Source organism: Cololabis saira, chromosome 1 (assembly GCF_033807715.1).
Source record: "Cololabis saira isolate AMF1-May2022 chromosome 1, fColSai1.1, whole genome shotgun sequence".
Taxonomy (NCBI): domain Eukaryota; kingdom Metazoa; phylum Chordata; class Actinopteri; order Beloniformes; family Belonidae; genus Cololabis; species Cololabis saira.
In genome coordinates, this window is record NC_084587.1 from 14,373,712 (window position 1) to 14,395,748 (window position 22,037).

Below are 22,037 nucleotides of genomic sequence, written 5' to 3' on the forward strand. Positions count from 1 at the left end.
ACTTCACAAGATAGCAACAGCCCAGCTCCAAATCAGGATCTGCTCTACCTGATGATACATCAGAGGCAGCAGCGGGAAAGGATGTCTTTAATCTAATGGACGCAGTTTCACTCGTAAAGAGGCTCACGGAGTCGTCACTGCTAAGGGTTAAAGGAAAAGAGACACGCGCTGCTTTCCTATAAACTGGCTGCAACTGAACCTGCCTGTTTTATGTCTGAATAAACCCTCGGCTGGCTTTTTGTAACATTTTGCATCAGCATTCTGCTAAGGGCTGACCATTTAACTTTATTTCAGCACAACACACGTCTAAACTGCTGCAGTGATATTAACGGACAGGGATGCAGAGCAGCAGTGGATTAATTTAACATGCGATCAACTGTTGACAGGAATCTGAGAGATCACATTATAAAATACATATCCCGTCTGCCACAAATGCTTTTTTTAAAAACACATTGAAGCATGCTTGTTATGGCGAGTTCAGAGGAACAGTGATTGTAGGTAAAAAATATACCCAAATAAGCCAGAAACAGCAATAGAGTGAGAAGAAAAGTGCAGTCATGTTACAAAAATGATAACTCCTGAGATATCTATTGAGTTAGGGTGCTAAGTACCTGGGGCCTCATTTATAAAGCTTGCTTGCGCACAAAACAGGGCTTGAAAGTTGGCAAGCCACCTTCTACGCAAAGGTTGGGATTTAAAAAGAAAAAACTAACCGAAAAATGTGCGTATCTCTATGCCAACCCTGACCCTCCCGTAGGAACAGTCTTAAGATATGGGGAACTGGCGACGCAGGCGGTGAGGTGGTGAAATGAAGCCATATTCATGTCATACTCTTAATAATGTCATCACATATCAGACTTATAATATAATAGCGCTGATTGAGTCCCTCTGTGTTTGAAGCTCAGCGTCAGTCAGGACTCTGGTGCTGCTGCTCCAGCTGCGGTGCCAGGACACGCCGTGAACCTCCTCGTCACCCACCACTTCCAACCGTAGAGTGACTAAGGACAGAACAAATGAGTGCGGGGCCACTCTACGGAGCACCTAAAGGGACACAGATTTTTTTTTATATATAATGAGTTTTACGCGCGCGTGAAACCTTTACGCGCGGGCGTAAGCCTAAATTATGGTTCCGTGTTAAAACGACGCAGAGCCTACGCCGTAGGGTATGCGGCGACGCGCACCTACGCCGTAAGCTCTGCGTTGGTGTAACGCGGAACCATAAATCAGCCTTGAGCAGCACTGAGGGGAGAGGGGAGAGGAGATGGGGGAGCGGGGATGCCGTCCCGTCTTCGCATCGCCTTCTCACAGGGTGTCTTGATGATTTGCAATTACAGCCGTTTTTAAACTGTAAAAAGTGGGGGGGACAAAATCATGATTTTGAAAAGTGGGGGGGACACTGGGGACATCCCTGTCCCCAGTGGAAATTGCGTTTAGCGCAGCAACGGCGTGCTGCCACTCACTCGCTTTATTTTATACTATTTATATACTTTTTCTGCTTTTACTGTGACCACCAAATAATGTGGTTTTCCTGGCCTCCACCTCATCCACAACATCTCGATCTCAGTCTCCGTGAAATTTAGTGGCACGGTGGCTCGACACATCTCATTCATCCTGACGCCCAAACAGGCTGCAGGAAGCCGCTGCGCATGCTCAGCAGGCTCATTTATATGCAAATACAATCATCATGTAGTTTGCATTGTCCATTTATGGTAGAAAGTGGGCGTGTAGAGGGCGGGATATGAGGCAAATTCAGCTGCGCAACCTTCCAGCTGGACTGTGATTTATAAAGCGAACATTGCGTGCAAGTGTGCGTGCACATGGTTTTATAAGTCTGGATTTTTTTTTGCGCCCGCCATTTTCGGCTTTTGGGTTTACGTGCACTTTTAGTATGAATCCTACAGACTCTTTTATAAATGAGGCCCCTGGCTTTGGTCTGCCCATTCCTTTAATATCAGTTTCTGTCATTTTTGGCGGTAGTGAGCAACAGTACAACCAGTCATGTCGGTACTGCCCCCAAGTAAGCCTTTTCGATAGGTAAACAGAGACAGCAAGGATGGCTGAAAATCTCAGGAAGAAAACTTTGCAACCACCAAAACCAACCGGTACAGTGAAAAACCCTCGTTCAGAAGCCAAAAATAGAGCAGATAAAAGTGGAGCTAAAACCGGAGTAAATATCGGCAGTGCTTCCCCCCGTTGGAGACAGTTCATTGAGAGCAAATAAATGAAGTTTGATGTAGAAGTTTGATGGTAAATAAACAGGTGCTGATTTTTGTTTCGCTAAGCATTTTTGTTGGTTAAGGACCTCAAGTTCCACGGCAAATGTGACGAGCTAGACTTCTCCCCGCCTGACCGCAGTAAAGGCAGTAGATTTGACTCGTTACAGAGTTGCAACTGAGGCAGACGCGTGGAGACAGAGTTTTAGAAATGATGGCAAGAAAAGAAAAGTGTAACTGAGACCAATGAATGCACTCTGTTAGAGGTTTTGATGTGACATGTTTTGATAGAGATCTGTGTTTTGATTCTCAGATTTTGGGTTTTGAGAAGGAGGGAGGGATTGTGGGTTTTCTCGTTTCTTATGCAAGCTGGACCAACTCACTTGCGCAGCTACACTGCTCACATTTTGATTGGAGTGTAGGGTATGAATTTAATTCATGGCTTCACATGACAGCTTGCTCTTTTAAATTTATTGGGGGCAATTTGCATCATACTGTTTACTGCAATAATGTAAAATTTATAGAGAAGTGATACTTTTTACCTGGTTTACTCAACCGCCGGCCACCTGATGACAACTTTCCTGCTAAAATGGCATGATGTGAGGGGCAAATATGGAGCAAACACCTGGACTTTCAGCATGCCTGAATGTATGAAACAGAAAAGTGGCCGATGCCTCAATGACACAGTGATGAATCTCTTTAATATACTCGTGTGAAAAGGTCTGAATACACACAAGGAAAGTGGAGTGAGAGAACGCTGCGTAAGCCGTGAGGATCATAGACTAAGCTTTGTCACTTTCCTCTCTTTTGTGACTTTAATCCAGCCCTTTTTTTCCCAGCTACTCAAATCCCACAAGGTCAGAATCATCCGAGAGATTATTTTCTATCCAACGCACAGAACAAACGAGTATTTTAAACACTGAATCAGTTGACAACTTTTGAACGAGCTCTCGAGTCTTTTCTTCCCGCTGCTGACACGTCTAAAATTTGTAAAAACTAAATTATTCTGTCAGAAAGAATAACATGTTAAAGGCATCAAAAGTGCAAGGCATGTAAGAAATTTCTAGCTGACAAAGCAAACTCCCGTGCTTTCCTGTGTTTTTTTCAATTATTTATTTTTTTCTTCTTGCTGAACTCGTTTGAAGTAAAAACCATAAGTCCTTCCTGCAGGCATCCTGACTTCCTGTCTTCTTATTTCCACTCATAGTCTCTCTGTCCCTCTCGCTGTCTTTTTATTTTCTTTTTTCATGATTCTTCACATGCTGTCAGGATGGTTTTAGGGACCAAATTCTCATGACTCCAACAGTCAGAGTTGTCAGTTTGGGAGCAGGACGTGGCGCTTCAGTGGCAAAGAGGCAAATAGGAGGCAACAGGCGTGTTGTGTTTACTACATGCTTTTGCTGCTGTTGCTGTCTAAGATTGTTTGTCGACCCTGTCTCGTTCTGCATAAATAGGGAAAAAGAACTAAGCGATCATCTGAAAGAGATAATTGCATCCTCCGTGGCATCCTTAAACCTCCACTGTGTAACATTTCACATCATTTTTTTGCTATTTCTTGCTTTTAATTACAAGACAACATTTATCTTGTGTCTGATTTGAGCACTGGTTGTAAATTTTTTTTGATACTCATTTGCAAGATGCCATGTGTAAGCGGCCAGTGGAGGCAGTGTAGGGAAAAATGTGGCGATTTATCCAACATTGATCATTTTGGACCTTTAAATTCCGTATATGATAACAAAAGTTGTGTTTTGAGTAGTGGCCTTTGCATCTTTAGATCAACCGAATACACATCCTCTTTTTTGCCGTATTTATTGTTTGAAGCTTACAAATCTGGAGGTTCTTTGATTTGAGTTCACTGGTTCAGCCACGATTGGAAACCTTTGGTGGCAAATGTTGCACATAATTGTGGGAACAATTATACCCATCACCTCGGAGCCAGTTGCCTGTGCGAGTGGGTTCAGTGGGTGCGAAAGTGAAGTACTGGAGGGTTTCTTAAAGGAGCATGAAGCAGGATTTATGACAAAAAATGCGTATACGTTTTAAGTTTTCTAGTAATAATCTCAGATGAAGCGTTCCAAACCAAAAAGAATGATCCCTCTAGCGTATCTCTCCGTTGCCTTGAACAGGCTGTGTGCTGCAAAATGACTGCAATTCTGGGCCCGAATTTCCCGCGCTGTCCTGCGGATGTGACGTCACATGACGCTGCATGCGCGTTCTCGACTGCGCTCGGCTTGGATACAGGAAGAAGACGAGCGCGGTGGATCCAAACTTCTGTTTGAGTAGACATAGATTCTTCCACAGCCGGCAAACGACCCAGCGCCACTCAAAGCCCACTAAAAAGTGCTACCAAGAAGAAAACGAAGCCTTTATCAGAGACAAGTCGCGAGTCGAAAAGAAATTACAAGCAAAAACGGGCAGGCACACGAGTAAACATTGGATACGCGTTTGAGTCATGGAGGCAGCTTCAACTTGAATTGGGATTGAAAACAGATGCTGACATGGCTCATTTCCTACTGACCAGGTAAGATAACATTGTAAGTCATATTTAGACATGATGCCTGAAGAGGTCTTGCACACGTCACGTAAACACCGTAAACAACTCAGTCACATCACCTGCAGTGCTGTGAGAAGTCCGTGCGCGCTCCCGTGCCGGCTTCGCTGTTGGCTGCAGTAACCCCGACAGTCGTTGTGGCGCTAATGAGTCTCATTTCTTATTCTTGCCTCATGCTCCTTTAAGTCATTGGAAGAAAAACAACATAATAGTCACAGTTATAGTTTCATATATGTTGAAATGCATGAGAGAGGAATCGGTACGTCTATCTCAGGAGGCGCAAGATGAAAAAAGTTCCTGATCATCACTCGCCAGGCTGGTGGCAGAGACGGGGGAAAGGGTGAGTGCAGTCCAAACAAATGAGCATCTTGCCCATCCAATCAGGAGATGAAGTTGTTATCAATGTCCAAGTTCTGATTGGTTGGGCAAATTACAGCCCTCCTCTTTAGTCAACCACAAGTCCCACTACTTTAGCTGCACAGGCTCCTCTGTACTCCTCAGAAAATACCAGATGTTGTTTGCGATCGCTCCACGAAGGCTCAAAGTTGGATATTACATTTGCTATCTTTGCATTTGCATCTTTCCTGTGCTGCAGGGTGTGTGTGTGTGCGTGTGTGTGTGTGTGTGTGTGTGTGTCTTCAGCATCAAGCGAGAGAGGAACGGCGCCTGCAGAAGGAAGAAGGGTCTTTCCTCTGCTTTTTAGAGCATTGAGGTGACTTTAAACCAGGTTCCCAATAAAAAAACAACACAAATATGGACTTAAACCTGGATTAAACAATCGCTTTGATAATGAAGAATAAATAAAACACAGTTTGATTTTTGGATACCTGAATTCTATTTGTGAAGATGCACAAAGAGGATCATTTCCCTGCTTTTTTGACAGCAAGACAACAGTAGACCAGATTTAGATTAAAAACAAAAACACAATAAAACGAGTCGAGCTTGGATTAAGTTGTGATGTATAGGCCTGACTTGGGTGTGAAGTCAAATATGAAAGACATTAATAATTTGTAGGAGCAGGAGAAATATTTACAATAACAAATAAATCTTTCATCGTGTTTGAAATTCATATGATGTATTGAATGAAGATGAAGCCACTAATGAAGAGAAAATAATAAGATAAATACATCACAAACCCAAGTAACACTGTTTTAAAAGGTCAACCATGGAAGAGTTTGTAATGTGACTCATTAACAGCTACTAAATATATCAGCACACAAGCACTTATAAACCTTAACCTCACTGTTCTTCTTATGTGTGTACAGGGAGGTGTGTTTTTTTTTGTTTTTTTCCTCTTTTTTTACATTTTTCTACACTGCATGGCATTCTTCACATAAGTTTTCCTCACTTGCTCAATTTTCTTGAAATAGTAAAACAGTTTCCCTTGTTTAACAGTTGTAGATATTGTCAAGGGCAGCTTTTGTTCCCCCGTTCACCTTATCAGCCAGTGTAATTTGGTGAAAAACACGATGGTGGCGGAGGTACACAGTTGTTCATTTTTCATGTTGTTTTGCAGCTAATACCCTATTTTCTATTTTATTTCATTTTTTGAGGGAATCTCTTTGGGAAAAAAGCCGGGAGGATAATCCTCCCGTATCTCTATGGACCAGCTCCCTCTGTTATGAATTACTTCTCATATTCTCTGTATCAATTTGACCATAGCTCGGTTGCTGCTGTGTTGGCCTGTTTTTTTTTTTTATTTATGCTACCATAATTATGAATCCTGCTGTCAAGCAATGTTTTGTTAGTTTGGAAATTGCAATTCTCCAGGCGGAGCTGGCTCGGAGCTGCATGAAAAGTGTGATTTGGCACAGCTCAGACTGAGATGCCCCAGGGGTATTTACCTCACCTTCTCACATGCAGCTGGTGAAATAGACGGTTTGATTTCCCGTCTCTGTAAATTGATTATTCCTTTTTCTTCAACTTTTTATTTTTCTTTCTTGTGATTGCTATTGCGACTATTGATTAAGAGCCAGGCGTGTTAGAAAGCAAATGATTATGAAGCTGGGGATGTAAATTACATGCTGTTGACATTTAGCTGCGACCAAACGTGGACATGCGCCTGGAGACGGTGCATTGTTCGATAACTCTGAAAGAATGAATACAAAGCAGCTCAAGTACATTGTTCTTTCCTGAAGTTGTTTTACCAACCCCTTCATTTGTTATTTCCCATTACATGATCTGGCTTACCTCAGCTCAGGTTGGTTTATTCAGCTTACAAAGCCGTGCAGATAACACAAGCCATCCTATTTGTGAGCAACGTTCACCCGCGTTCGTGATTTATGACTCCGAGAGCACAGTCTATTGGTGTTGGAACTTATTTACACACGTCTTTTCTTTTTTTCTGAAAACAAAATATTCCTGGAGTTGAAACGTTTTGGCTGCATCAGGTTTTACAGATACTGTATCTACTCATCCAAACTGATACTTAGTCTTAGTGGGCTTTACTTTTTACTTTTCATCTTGTAGAACTTGCTTGCCCCTTCCTGCCTAGTTTTCCTTTCTTTCTGTGTTTCACAGCTTGGTTCTGTTTATTATTTCCCTCGTTTAGAACAAGGGGTCATATTGGTCTTGCTAATCCGCATCACCACAGGAGCTAAAAGAAATAAAAATTTGCTGTCTATCAAACTACTCCCAAAAGTGAGTCAGTCTCCACTGAGTTAAAAGATATAACTTTACAGGTGAAATAATCTTTTTCATGGCCCGGTTGAAAAACTGGTTTGTTCTCCGTAGATGGATTTCACACCCATGACGACTGCACAATTAAATTTTTATGTACTTTATCAGGTAAAATTGTATAGCCTAACTATGTTTGGCTAGAAATTCATGTCCAATTTTCTCCTTTTTTTTATACCTTGTCTGCACACATATTAATGGTTGATACCATGCCGGTAGAAACCTGAGGCATACTGTGCATTATTACTATATTTAGTATATATACATATATATATGCATACATGTGCATACATATACATATACAAACCCAGTGATTTTTTTGTTTTTTTGGGGGGGGGGGGGGGGGGGGGGTGGTGGTGACATCCACTGCCAATCCAGGAAGCAGGAACACACGGAGCCACACGTCAAGCACTGGAAATCTGCAACAAAAACCACAAACAAAACACAAAACCGACACGGAGCCGACCAAAACACGAGCGGCGATCGACCCAAATCTCGAGATCCGAATACGGTCTGAGCTAAGCTACCGCTAACTAACCCCAAAAACTACAGAGCAAGCGTGCAGGTGAACAACCCAGTGTATATATCTATGTGTGTGTATGCATGTATGTGACTATGTGTGTGTGTATGGATATGTATACGTGCGTGTGTATGTACATGTACATGTCTGTGTAGCTATTTGTGTGTGTATGTGTGTATGTATTTGTGTGTGTGTGTACGTATATGTTTGTGTGGCTGTGTATGTGTGTGTGACTATGTGTGTGTATGTGTGTGTGTATATGAATATGACTTAAGTGGCTGTATGTGTGCGTGTACATGTGTATATGTATGTGTGGCTAGGTGTGTGTGTGTGTAGCTATGTAGCTATGTCATGTCTAATTTGTCCCATTGTTTTTCTGAATGACAGCTAGCTTTGCAGTTAAGGTGTTGAACGACTAATGTCACTTTATTTGACTGAACTGGACCATTGCAAATCGCCTTTGGGTTGGTCTGGGGGTGTTTTGGGGGGTGAAGCTTAGCTTAACAGTCAGAAACAGCTACAGTCAGAAACAGCTACTTTTTCCCCTGGTTTTGAGGTGCTATCTAGGGCTAACGCAAGGACGGCCAACACAAAGGCCTCTCGCTCATCCACTGCTAACTCTTGGAGAAGGGGTCAATAGGTGAAATAGGTGAAATAGCTGAAATAGGTGAAATAGGCGGTATGTGGTAACTGGGGCAAGGTTGGCCTGTTCCAGCCAGCGGCCAAGCTTGTTTGCGTCACATGGATCAACAGGAGTTGGGAGGATTCAGCTCCTGCTAAGAGGGTGCTGTCAAGGAAAATCTGGCCTCAAACCAACTCTTCCCAAAACGTAAAGGTGACATCACAGAGGGATTGTCCAGTTCGTTTTATATAGTGTATATTTCAGAACAAGATCCTGGTACCTGTCTAATGTGGTTTAGGTTTCCTCTCTGCCTGTTGAGAGGGAATGATGTTATTTTTAATGTATTTTACATTCTTCTGACTCCATCCATCAATTCCAATGAAATTACTCTAAATACGGGTTTCAACTTAGCCGTTAGTCCTGCTGCTGAATCGAGTGAATATAAAAGGATCTTTACACACTCCGTGGATTGTAACTTTGCTGACGTAATATGGGGAGGGGGTATGACAGACGGAGTATAAGAAGGTTTATTTTCATTGAAAATCATGCGTCAGAAGACAACCAAAATGGTCCCACAATGTGTTTTGGAAACAAATATGAATTTCTGCATGGTTCTGCATGTTTCAGGCATTTTTTTCTGTCATCTGTTGTTGGCCTCAAGTGGGGGAAACGAGTGCAGAAGAAACATTTGTTCCTACCATAGTGAAAAAACAGAATGCACGGTTACTATTTATTTTTTTGTTGTTGTTAACTCTGGTTGTCAGATTCCTGACTGCTAGAGTTCTTGTTTCAGTTTGTGTTATTTATTTTAGTGTCCTTTTGTCTTTATTTGAAGGAGTATTTTGTGTTTTCACTTTCTTTTTTTATGCTTCTGTATTTTTTTTCACTGATTATTGTTCCTAGTCTACGACCTTCCTTCTGCCAATTTCATCTCTTCTTATTGTGAACCAGTTTTTTGGGTTATTGTCAGTGTTTGTTTGCTTCAAAATATTCCTTAACAATCTTACCACTGACAAAGTATGCAAATTAGATTTAAAGTCCTGTGGGCAGCTTTGGGTGAAATGTCATCACACTGGTGTCTGCACCACTACAAGACAGAAAGCTCGTCCCGGTTTGTTTGGCAAAAAACGAAAAAGCAGTTAACTTTACCAGCATCCAAAAAAAAAAAGATGGATGAAAATCATTGAGTATTGCAAGGACATCACAACTCTTTCAGCAGAACAAGATTGTGGATTTAGGAAAGCAAAAGGGCAAACGGGGCCAGCCGAGTCCCGACGGCGGCAAAGTCTTGGCAGTGTTTACTTTGTGTCTCATAATGCAAAACTCTGACCCCGTGACAAACTCTTCATCTCACAGAGACCATAAATGTCCCGTACAAACTTCTCGTTGAAAAATGTACAGCAAGAGATGCAGTTACTCGCTTGGGAATATCTGACTGTTCCTTGTCAAGGATAGTGTAGGGAGTGGATCGTTTATGACACATTTATAACACCATTATTGATCCAGTTGGCGTGTTCCAGGTGAACTATCTAATACGCTCCTATAACCGCTCCAGACTGAGCTAGCTACTGCTTTTGTCTTTTGTCTTTTTTGTTTTGTTTACAGTTGGTGTCATTTCTGTTAAATAGCCTCGCTGTAAACCTTTAATTTATAGTGGCTAGTAAAAGTATCTATACCCCCTGCTGCTGACATCTCACATTCTTCTTCTAAATCTATGAAATCGAATAAGCTTTGTCCTTATTTATCCAAAAAGAGTTTTAAAACAAAAAGACAATATATATTTCCTGCTTCAAGTCTGTCTATACTTCTTAATCTAGTTCTTCTTAAAGTGCCACTGCTGTACAAGTTAGAGTAAAAAACACTTCTAAGAGGCAAATCTGTAACAGCAGTTTTTTGTCGTTTTGTATTATTTTTGGGTAGGCTATAAGGTATATTGACGCAAAGCTCTTTATAGTTTTTTTGACAGTATTGCTGAACAATTACGTTGCTTGTATATGTTACGGTTAATGTAGAAAAACGTCTATTTTGCAAAATAGCCGGCTAATGTGCAAAATAATCGGCAGGGTGGTGAATATGTAAAATAGCCGGCCAAACGGTGAATGTGTAAAATAGCCGGCTAATTTGCAAAATAACCGGCAGGGCGGCTAATGTAGAAAAACGGCTATTTTGCAAAGTACATACATTTTTAAGCTCATGGTGCGCCGACATCACATTTTTAATCATCTCTCCAGTCTCGATGCTCCGGTGCTGACCGGAGCATGCCGTGGCAATTATAGCAATTACTCTGAGTCCAAATCCCATGCAGTATATTCCTAAATTGAGTATTCCAAAACAAATAATGCAAACTACAGATCACGTCATTGGCTCCCCAGAATAGAGCGTTGCCACCGAGGTGGCAAAGCGCAGTGGAGTGCGCTCTGAATTTGGGCACACCTCTACCAGCTTTAATGTACTCGCAAATATCCAGTGTGACAGTCTTTGTGAGGAAAGATCTATTCCCACCTTCTCTTTGCACCTCCAAAACAGACAAACAGTTGTTGTGTCTCTCTCATGGAAGGTGCGCTCCTAAACCCGAAGCGCGCGCATGATGAGATGAGGTCTCTCTTCCGCCTCCATTTGCACAAATTGATGAAACCAAAACAAACTAAGCAAACGTAATTCATTTGGTAGATAGAGTCCAGTTACTACACTACAGGAATAGCCTACAGTTCAGTTGAATGGATGAAATTCGCGCTTCAAACCGGTCACTTACAGTCGCCAATCAGTGCAGTTGGTGCGTAACGCAGCCAATGGAAGAAGCCCATATGCTGCACATGCTTGTTGTTGACAAGGCTGTTTATGGCTGTTGAAGAATCCTAATGTTACACTCCCCGAAAAAGTGTGGGGTCTGACACATCCACAGCATTAACCGGCTACTGACGTTTTTCTACATTAGCCGCCCTGACGGTTATTTTGCATATTAGCCGGCTATTTTGCAAAATAGCCATTTTTCTACATTAACCGTAACATATATAGGGTTTTTTTTTTCTGTTGTTGTTTTTTTTATCCCCCGATTTTTTACCCATTTTATCACCCAATGCTCCTACCTAAGTCAGTCCTGGGTATTGCTCCCTCTGCCAACCCCAGGAGGGCCTAACTGAGCTCAGGTGTCCTTCTTATCCTGAGGAGTGATCAGGCCGCTTCCTTTCACCAGACAGGGTGGGGATTCTCCGGCTGGACGTAGCACGTGGAAGGATCACGTTACTCCGGCCAGATCCTTTGTTTTTGTGAGTGTAGCTCACATTGGCTACCCAAGGGAACAGGGGGAGAACATGCAAACTCCACACAGAAAGGCCCTTTCGCCAACCCCACCCAGGGTGTGGTGCTGAAGTCATGGGGGAACTTAACACGCACTCAGCGCCCCAAACGGGGATTGAACCCAGGACCTTCTTGCTGTGAGACAGCTGCACTACCAGCTGGGCCACCGTGCCCCATATATTCGTTTTTTAATTTGTGTACTTTTACCATAGAAAACTCTGGTTTTGTTTCTGAGACAGAAAGTTTTGACCATAATTCATGCAAGGCATCCTGCAGACTTAAACTCAGCTGAACTGAAATGCACTGAACTGAATAATGGTTCATTAATCCTCAATAAATACACAATAAAAGATTGAAGTGAGTCAGCGAACAGTTGGTTGCTCGGAATTGAGTCAGGGTTTGAAATCAGCAGATTGTCGTGAATGCATTGAACTGGCATTTGCAACAACTGAGCTGATGATGTCACATGCAGAAAAAACACAAATGAACTAATTTCAACAGAAAACACGGACAAAAACACACAGCCAGCAGTTCAACATTCAGGATTAAAACATCTCTTGGATCGGTCTATCCTGTTTGTGGACGCTGTCTCTCAGCAGGTTGGGATCAATAATGTGTCTCTGTCATAAGTTATAGTGCTGCTGCATCTTTATCAACACTCCGAGACCTTCCATTTCATATGCCTGTGATGTCATATTCATCTATGACAACTAAGAAAATATATGGTTTAAACTTCCTTGCCCTTGCCCGTGTTCAGCATCTCTTTAACCTGTCTGCATCGGAGGTCTTAGTCACCGCTGTACTTCGGCTTTGGAAAGCTCAAGCTCCCGTTTGTAAACATCTCTCCTGTTGTCACGTTGATTCATCATCGCACATGTTGAATTATGGCCAAAAATCCTCTCAGCAGATCAAAGCAGCATAGATAAATGTTTCAAAAATGAAACAAAAACAAAGTCTTCACAAAACTTGAGAGGCTGCAAAGAAGGACACTACATCACCAATTTGATTTTTATATAATGAATTCATTTCTTTATAATAAATACTACTTACGTGCAGTATATTTTCCTTTCTGAGTTTATTACAGCAGAATAGCAATAACACATTTTCCTATTAAATGGTGTGATAAGGGTTGCAGCACCTCTCTAATCGAGTCGATCTGTTGCTCTCATCCCAAATGAGGTAATTACATGAGGCTTTACTTTCTGATTTGGCTAATGTTGTAAATATTTCTGGAAAATTAGAGTCCATGTAAACAGACTCTGTCATTATGAGCCCCAGCAGGAAACTATTTTCACGGAAAATGGGTCTTGATAAATTACCAAAGACCATTTATTTAGAACCGACTAGAAGATTGTTCGGAGGCAGCTGACTTTTTGGATTTAGAGCTGGACGCAGAGTCCGGATGGGAGCTAATGTCTGCTGTCAGTGTCTGCCGGTTGATGCGTAGTTTCTGGCATGTAGCACCCTATAATGTAATAACTTCCTGAAAATGTAATAAAATTTGCACTTAACTCAATCGAAAATGTAATAATACCCAATAATGTAATAACTTCACCAATAATGTAATAAAATATCCTGACGGATATTGTAATAACATTATTACCAATAATGTAATACCTTATTACGCTATTGGGAATTTATTACATGGTACTCAAAGTCTGCAATTTAACCCAATAGTCATTCTGGTGTTTCAAATCCAGCGTATATAACATTCTTAGATACTTAAAACAAAAAATGTAGAACTCTGGACTGAAAATGAACATATATATTAAATTTAGGGCTGTTCAATTTTGCCCAAAAATAAAATCTCGATTTTTTTTCTCTCAAAATCCGATTTTCGATTACGATTATTTTGTGAATTGACAAAAGGCAAAGAAATGATTTCAAATATGCTGTTTTTTTATTGAACATTTGCCCCAAAATGAATGAATAAAGTGCAAAACTCTGTAAGATAAGTTGAAAAAAAGTTTTAAAAAATATAATAAAATATAAAGTTTTATCTCTGAAAAAAAAATCTGCAAATCAGCACTTGCAAACATACAGTAAGTTATATTTCCAATTAAAAAAAAAAAAAAAAAAAAAATCGATTTTACGAGTTTCACGTTTTAACATCGTTCTAATTACATAATCGCGATTACGATTTAAAATCGATTCATCGAACAGCCCTAATTACATTATTTGTCAAGTATTACAATATCAGTTTTGAAAAAAAAAAAAAAAGACCCACCTGAAAATGTAATAAATTCCCAATAATGTAAAAGGTATTACATTATCGGTAAAAATGTTATTACAATATCAGTCAGGATATTTTATTACATTATTGGTGAAGTTATTACATTATTGGGTATTATTACATTTTCGATTGAGTTAAGTGCAACTAGTGCAACTAGTGAGTTAAGTGCAACTAAGTGCAAGTACATTTTCAGGAAATTATTACATTATAGGGTGCTACATGGCACCAAGTATCTATTACAACAACAAAAATATGTTACTGGTTAAACTCATCATCAAAAAATCTTTTTGAGCAACAATCAGAGACAAGTTGAATATTTTCCCTATAAATCATTAGATTGAATGTGTTTCTTGTTTACGTTGACATTGATCTGTGTTGCTTCTTACAAAACTCTTGGGATATGACATTTGTATGTCCAACATACAGTGGCTCAAATATATGGCTGCCCTCCTCCTCCTCCTCCCATTCCCTTCTCCACCTCACTCCCTTCATCCTTCACTCACTCGGGCTCTGAAGTGACAGCCCTCCAGCCCATCTCATGCTTCAGCTGTCACAGGCCAGGATTTTGTCGCTGGCAGGAGGTGAGGGGGTGGGGGACCGGGGCTGAGAGACTGAGATATCTCACCGGCTGAACATCTTGACTCGGAATTTGTGCTGATGATGACTCTTACTGCCCTTCGGGCGATCCTTCTGTTGCCTCTTCGCTGGAGCTCCTAACCTTGGCGTGATTATGATCTTGCTGTGGTCTACAGTCTCTCGGATTACAGCTCTCAGCGTCCGCTGCTTTTGTTCAAAAAACAGTTCTGGGTCACAATTATCTCATCAAGGCAGTTTTGCAAAGTTTCTCTGTCTCTCTTTGTTTCTGGTCTCCAGCAAGGTTAACTGCCTCAAGAGGACAAAGTATAAAGACAAAAAAAAGCCCCAATTGATCACTTTGATCTGGGAAACAATGAACCTGTGGTCCTGTTTGAAAGGTAATGGCAAGGTTTTATTGTACAAAGCTGTAATAGAATTTCCTGATTCGTCCCGTGCTGGAGGCCACACACACATGCGTGAGATGTTTTTTTTTGTTTTTTTTTTCACAAGGACTGTTCTTCAGTAAAGAATCAATATGTTAAAAGTTGGCCCATCCGAGGGAAGTCTTTTCTTTTCTTCTTCTTCTTTTTTTTGCTAATGTCTTCATACCTCCTGTTTCAAACCAAAACCAATGATAGTCACCACCAGTACTCGAGTTGTAAAAAAAAGATCAGGGGGGATGGTGGATTTTATCATATGGGGACAGATAATTTGTGCTGATTACAAATAATATAATATATTACAAATAATAGCACTGACCAAAACACCTGCAGAAATACTGCAGGAATGACATGGCAGCAGTTAAATGCAGCCTTCTGTAAGCTTTAAATATCCACTGGGCTTACATCAAATACATCAAAACACAACAATAAAAAACAGTTTTCTGAACTTATCAATATGACTCTGTCCTTCACAGGATAAGTAAAATGGATCACTGCAAAAACTCAAAATCTTAACAAGAATATTTGTCTTATTTCTAGTTAAAATGTCTCATTTTAATAAAAGAAATCTCATTACATTTAAAACAAGACTCATCACTGGAAAAAACAACAATTTTCACCTGTTTCAAGTAGATTTTAAGTAGAAAAATCTGCCAGTGGAACAAGATTTTTTTGCTTGTAATAAGAAGATAAATATTGTCCCACTGGCAGATTTTTCTACTTATTTCAAGTGAAAATTTACTTGAAACAGGTGAAAATTGTCAAATAAGATATTTTTCTGGTGATGACTCTAAATGTTGAAATAGCAGTAAAACCACATTCATTGATGAAATGACATAAGGGATGGAAAGGTGGAATGGCAGTTTTACAGGGGGGATGATTTAGACCGTTTTTATTTCAGGGGGATGCCATCCCCCCTCATCCCCCCTCAACTCGAGTACTGGTCACCACCAAGAATCACACCTTGAAACAAGTTGCTCTAATTCCCCAAAGTCATCATGAAATGTGCTGTGCAATGCTTTGGTCCTGATACAGCAGAGGAACAGGACGTTGGTATGCCCTCGCCTCTGTTCGTAGTATCTCGTCTTAGTGGGTCTTAGTGGGTCTTAGTGGGTCTTAGTGGGTGTGCTGAGCCACTCAAACTATCGCGTTGGCTCGTCCTGGTCATGCCGGTTATCACAGCAAGTTCCCGTGCAAGTGCAGCGGGAACGCTTGGCTGCGGGTGCAACGCTATGGGACGCCCCTTGTTCATACCTTTGTCATACCAATAGACAGAAAATAAAAGCTCCTTCTTCTAAGTATTGTATTTTTAGGACTATAAGTCGCTCCGGAGTATAAGTCGCATCAGTGAAAAAAGAGGTCATGAAGAAGAAAAAAAACATATATAAGTCACACTGGACTATAAGTCACACACACACAACGACAAGCTGAATAGGTGTCTGGTATTCTTATGTAACACTAGTTGTTCAGCTACACAATAGCATAAAGAACGTACCTGGTACCTGAATTAACGAGTGGTGATGTGCGGAGCAATACTGAAATATTGATACTTCCGATACCAGATCTGTATGCTCTAAAATATTGATACTTTTGATACTTCAGTCATTTATGGTCATGTATATCATTAACAGGAATACAGTGGAAAGTAACTAAATTATTCAGATTTTGTCTGTATCACATGCTTCTGGTAGGAACTAGTTTTTTTTAATTTTCAGTTTTAAAGTAGTTCTTATTTTTGTCTATTATACTCTTTTTTATTTTATTTTAATGGTTTTATTGCTTTACTCAGGATCTTTTTTTAGTGATGGAAACACCTTTTTCAAACAGTGGTTTTTCTGTTGTTGTAGTAGCTCGGCTATATTGTGAATGAGGCTGCTACCTCAGTATACTTCGGACTTTAAAATAAGTAGCTAAATAAGTGACTCTGATGTCTTTTTTCCTCAAGCTGTCTGAAGTAGAAAACTTTTTGCACACCGGATTTGCAGAAAGGTGCGCGAGAGGAGGAAAACTGCAGCAAAATATTATTGTTTATTAGGCCAACGTTTCGGTCATAGACCTTTTTCAAGGCATCAAAAACTTTTGCGAGTGCACGGTGAGAAGAAGGTGTGCGGAATTTTCTTTTTATATTTGGCTGCAGCTGTCAGGCTGGTGTGGTGAGGACCCAGATGCAGGAGAACGAGGCAGGAGTTCGCAACAAAACAAGGATTTATTCATTCCAACAAAAAAGGGCAAGAACCAAAAAACAAAGCGCTGCTTAGCAGGATCAAAAACTCACGGAAACAGGGATCAAGAAACTGGAGCAAAAACAGGCAGGACACATGGAGGATAACACAGTACGGAACCACAAGGAGCAAGGGAATGACAAGACCAGATATACACAGGGGATAACGAGACACAGGTGCAGACAATCAGGGCAGATGGGACACAGGCGGGGCAAAACAGAAACAAACTGCGGGAAATGTCAACCACTGACAGCAGCGATCTTCAAGCTGTCTAAAATACTAATATTTTTTTAGATTTCCCGGGAATATTAGATGTATTTGCACAATCTATTGGTATCAAATCGGTTATCGCCGATACCAGCCTGAATTTACACAATATCGGATTGGAAAATAATTCGGTGGTATCGAACATCACTACTGGCAAGTCCAACAAGCAAGTTACTGGTAAGAAAGTTTCTCCGTTGTATTTAGGTTAACTAAAGTTTAAATTACCTCATTTCCAGTGGTACAGGAGTAGCACATACCGGTCAATAGCCAAGAGCGCCCTCTCGTGGTTGTAGGTCATGTTTACTCCTTGGTCATGTCGATCAGTGTGTATGAACATTTAAGAACATGTGAAATTATCTATTTTTATATAAATAAGTCTCACCTGAGTATAAGTCGTGGGACCAGCCAAACTATGAAAAAAAGTGTGACTTATAGTCCGAAAAATACGATACAGAAGAAAGCCTGGCTGTGTCGGGTTTGACACAGTCCTGAAGTGTTGGGATGCCAGCTTGTCTTTGACACAGAGTTATCAATGACTGCGTTTACATGCACTCAGTAACCCTTTTAAAACCCGAATATTGGCAATAACCCGAATTTGCACGGCCATGTACACCAATTACCCCGTTGAATAACCCGAATTTGCTCATATTCCGGTCTTTAAAAACCCGAATTTGACCCCTGGGTTACTGAATATTCGGTCATGTAAACGCCAAACGGAATATCCCAATCAAACGGAACATGAATTTGTTTTCTGCGCATGCTCTGTTTGCAAGGAATCCTGGTCTTTTGAGTCCAGGAAGTTTTTATAAACACGGCGAAACGCAAGACCACGCCACACTTTAGGAGTGAGGAGGAGACTAATCACTTCATAAATGTAATGAATGATATGAACATTTTGGCATTTGTAGACGGTAGAAAGTACAGAGATAGCGAGATTTACAAGAAGGTGAGCGAAAAGTTGCGTGAAGCAGCATTTGTTTTGAATTTGGATACAGGAAGAAGAAGCGGAAATTACGCTAATTGCGTCATCACGTTCTCCACGCGTCGCTGGTTTGATCGGGATATCCCGAATGATTATTTACCATGTAAACAGGGATAACCCTGTTTGCTCACGCATGTAAACGGAATATTCCGAATGTTTCAGTAACCGGAATATTAGCAATAACCCGAATTTTGACTGCATGTAAACGTAGTCAATGATTCACATAGGTGATATACTATCCATCACTTTTGGGAGCGTTCCATCTGTCAGAATCGTAAGCATCAGGGAGAATATCATGGCCTTGTCTGCTTTGACAGTTTGCCTCTGAACTTGAGAAAGGTTTGGCTACTAGTTACCATAGAAACACAAATGCATCAATACCAGATTCAACCATTTCTCTCCACGCTTGATTTCTGATGTCCGTGTCATGATCACAAAGTCTGGTCAAGTAACGTATGCCAATCACACGTTTTCCTCCCTATCACCTCCCCACGTACGGTTTGACTGGCCAGCACTTTAACCATGAAGCCACAGTTTAGTTGGCTGATTTTCTCTTTTAAAGCCTGAAAAGTTTAACTTTTTCTTCGAATTCGGATGCAACACTCTCATAGGGATGCAACACTTCAGTAAAACAATACTTGACTTCGATTGTTGTCTCCGGTTAGACGAGCAGGCAGTCAAGTCCATCTACGATTGACATGTGGACGTGTGGTTGGACTGTTCTTCAGTAAAGAATCAATATGTTAAAAGTCGGCCCATCCGAGGCAAGTCTGCCTCTTCTTTTCTTCTTCTTCTTTTTTTTGCTAATGTCTTCATACCTCCCCTGGCTTAAACAAAAAACAATGATAGTCACCGCCAAGAATAACACCTTGAAACTTTGCAGCCAAATCTTCGAGTGGGTGTTGAGTGAGGTCTGAAGCACCAGGGGAGACTTCATCCGCCAAAACTTCAAAATACCCATCCTTTTTTATTGTTTTTAATTCAAGTTTCAAGATTTCAAAGCTGTTTTGCAAACGTCTGCGCCGCATTTATAAGGTTTCATACGTAGAGCACAAGCTAATACGACGGGCGGCGTGGGTGACGAACAGAAGGACTGGAGTGACAGCTTTGAAGATGTGTGAATGAAACTCTGCGTAATGAGAGCTCTGTATGTGAAGAACAAAAACTCAAATACAATATGGGGTTTTCAGAGATTGTTTTGTTGTTTTTTAAGCCTTTCAGGAAGATCTGAAGTTTCACCTATTATTTTCGGTCTCAAAAAACTCTTCAGATTTTAAATACTTCAAACCTTTTTGCCAGTTTCAAACAGTGGATTTAATCACCCAAGAACCTGAGACGGTGACCCGGTGTTGACCACAAAGACATCAGATGATCAGTTCTCCGTATCCGTCATCATCGATTGAGCAACTTTAAAAAAGCAGCTCCATTGAGTCCTGAAGTCCAGAAGCCATGAAGCAGAAACTTCACACATCAAATGATTTTCGTTGGCCAGTTTGTGCATTTGTGCAGTTGCAACAACCGTACATGAAACAGACACTCAGTCCTTCATCCATGTGTGTAATTTTTAACTTGTGATGTTGTTGGGGGTTCTTTTGCGGCACTGCTTCATCTGCTTAAACGGTTGAGCTGCCGCTGCATCCCGAGCATTAACACGGTTCTGCTGAATTCCTCTTCATTTCTTGCTCTATTTCTTCTCTTCTTCTCAGCATCTTACAGCCAGACATGGGGAAGAAGTCAAAATACAAGACCACGGTGAAGAAAAAGACTCTCAATCCTGAATTTAATGAGGTAAGACGTGTCTCTTGTTCTAAAATAACTACAGATAAAACGCCCGTCCTACTTTTTTTTGATTACCTTTTGTAGCTCCAGATGATCTGAAGTTTGAAGCATAATTCTCCCTTTCTAAAGATCCTTTCAAAACTGATCATTGATCATCTTCCCCAAGCATCATTCGAATATGTTTCCACAGAACCTTTTACTGAATTCAGGCTTTCTTTCAGTCTTTGCATTTCCAGGTGATTGATGTGAATTTTCTCTTGTGTACGCCACCTGCACAGGAGTTTTCATACGACGTAACCATGGACCAGCTGGCAAAAAAAACCCTTGAGATCTCTGTGTGGGACTACGACTTGGGAATGAGCAACGACTTCATAGGTAAGCCGGGAGACGATTAAGTGTGGAGGGGAGGAGTAGAGAGGGGAGCAGCGGCAAAGAAAGAGACTGCATTTTAATGAAAGCTGAGCAACTGCAGAAAATATAAAAAAAAAAAAAAAAAAAAAAAAGCGTGGGTTGAGAGAGGAGTGGGGGAAAAAGGAGTGCAGATATGAGGGGTAATTATGCGGCTTGAGGGAAACGATTGAGTGGACAAAGAGGAGTTTGAGAGTAACGGGAAATGGAGAGGAGAAATCAAAAAAGGGGGCTGTTTCTCTCTCTGCATCCACATCCTGAGTTTGACACTTCAGATGGTTGCAGCTTAATCAGACTGTTAAACAGCTTTCCATGTCCCGGTGTGTGTGTGTCACGGCAAAAGCAGCACACGGAAGCTTAAAGACCGATGGGAAACCGGTGCGGAGACACAGCGGGGATGGATTACCACCCTCTGAGCTCCAAGGCCTTCAGATCAAAGCTCTTTACTTGGTCCAATGTGTGTGTGTTTGTGGGCACGTGTTAGTGCGTGGTTTTTGGAAGGAGACACTTCGCTTTCGATAAGCCAAGTGAGTTACGGCCCTAGTGGGCAAAAAGGCCATCAGTATAACATATAGCCCCGGATAAGAGCCTTTCCCGTGACCGTTATCGTTACAGTCTCAGCCGCAGCAGCCTGCCAGTTACGTTAATTAGTTCTGAGAGAGAAATGACACCGAGACAAAGAAGAATGGACAAAAGCACTTGATAAAGACGACGGCTACAATCCCGCTGCACCGGTGTACAGTAAGGAAAGGAGCAATAACAAGCGGGCTAATAGGCTGAGCACAAGCGCGGAGAATGCCAAGCCAGAAGGTGATATTTCGTGGGTAGCTCAAGGAGAAAAGCTGATTGATGTGAGCGTTAATTGGAAGGCAATCAGCACACAAGAAGAGACCTCGTCTGTACTGTGAAGCACCTGAACCGCAAACCTGCAGTTGTAGGCTTTTCTTGTTTACAATGCATCTATTACCTTACTTGAAAGCTGTCAAATATTGTTGTTGCAGCTGTAAGTAAATAGAGATTTTGCAAATACAGTATCTGAAGGGGCAAAATGAGGCAACCGCTGAGGGTGTAGCTCAAGCACGGCTCCAGCATCAAGTGTGTCTGTGCTCGCTCTCACTTTACCTGATCTTGTTCATGGGTCTATTTACTAGGGATGGGCGGTATGGACCAAAAAATGTATCACGATAATTTCTGGCATTTATCCCGATAACGATAAAAATGACGATAAAAAAAATACCAATTCAACTCCAT

General features: G+C 41.2%; 1 protein-coding gene across 1 annotated transcript in view; it reads left to right on the top strand.

The window, feature by feature from the left end:
• The window catches only part of doc2d (double C2-like domains, delta), an 83,742-nt gene that overhangs the window by 46,156 nt on the left and 15,549 nt on the right, over positions 1 to 22,037 (top strand). Inside the window, exons 9-10 of the mRNA XM_061745179.1 lie at positions 20,306 to 20,387; positions 20,657 to 20,753. Of these exons, the coding sequence (XP_061601163.1) occupies positions 20,306 to 20,387; positions 20,657 to 20,753 (179 nt within the window). The remainder of the gene's footprint in view (positions 1 to 20,305; positions 20,388 to 20,656; positions 20,754 to 22,037) is intronic.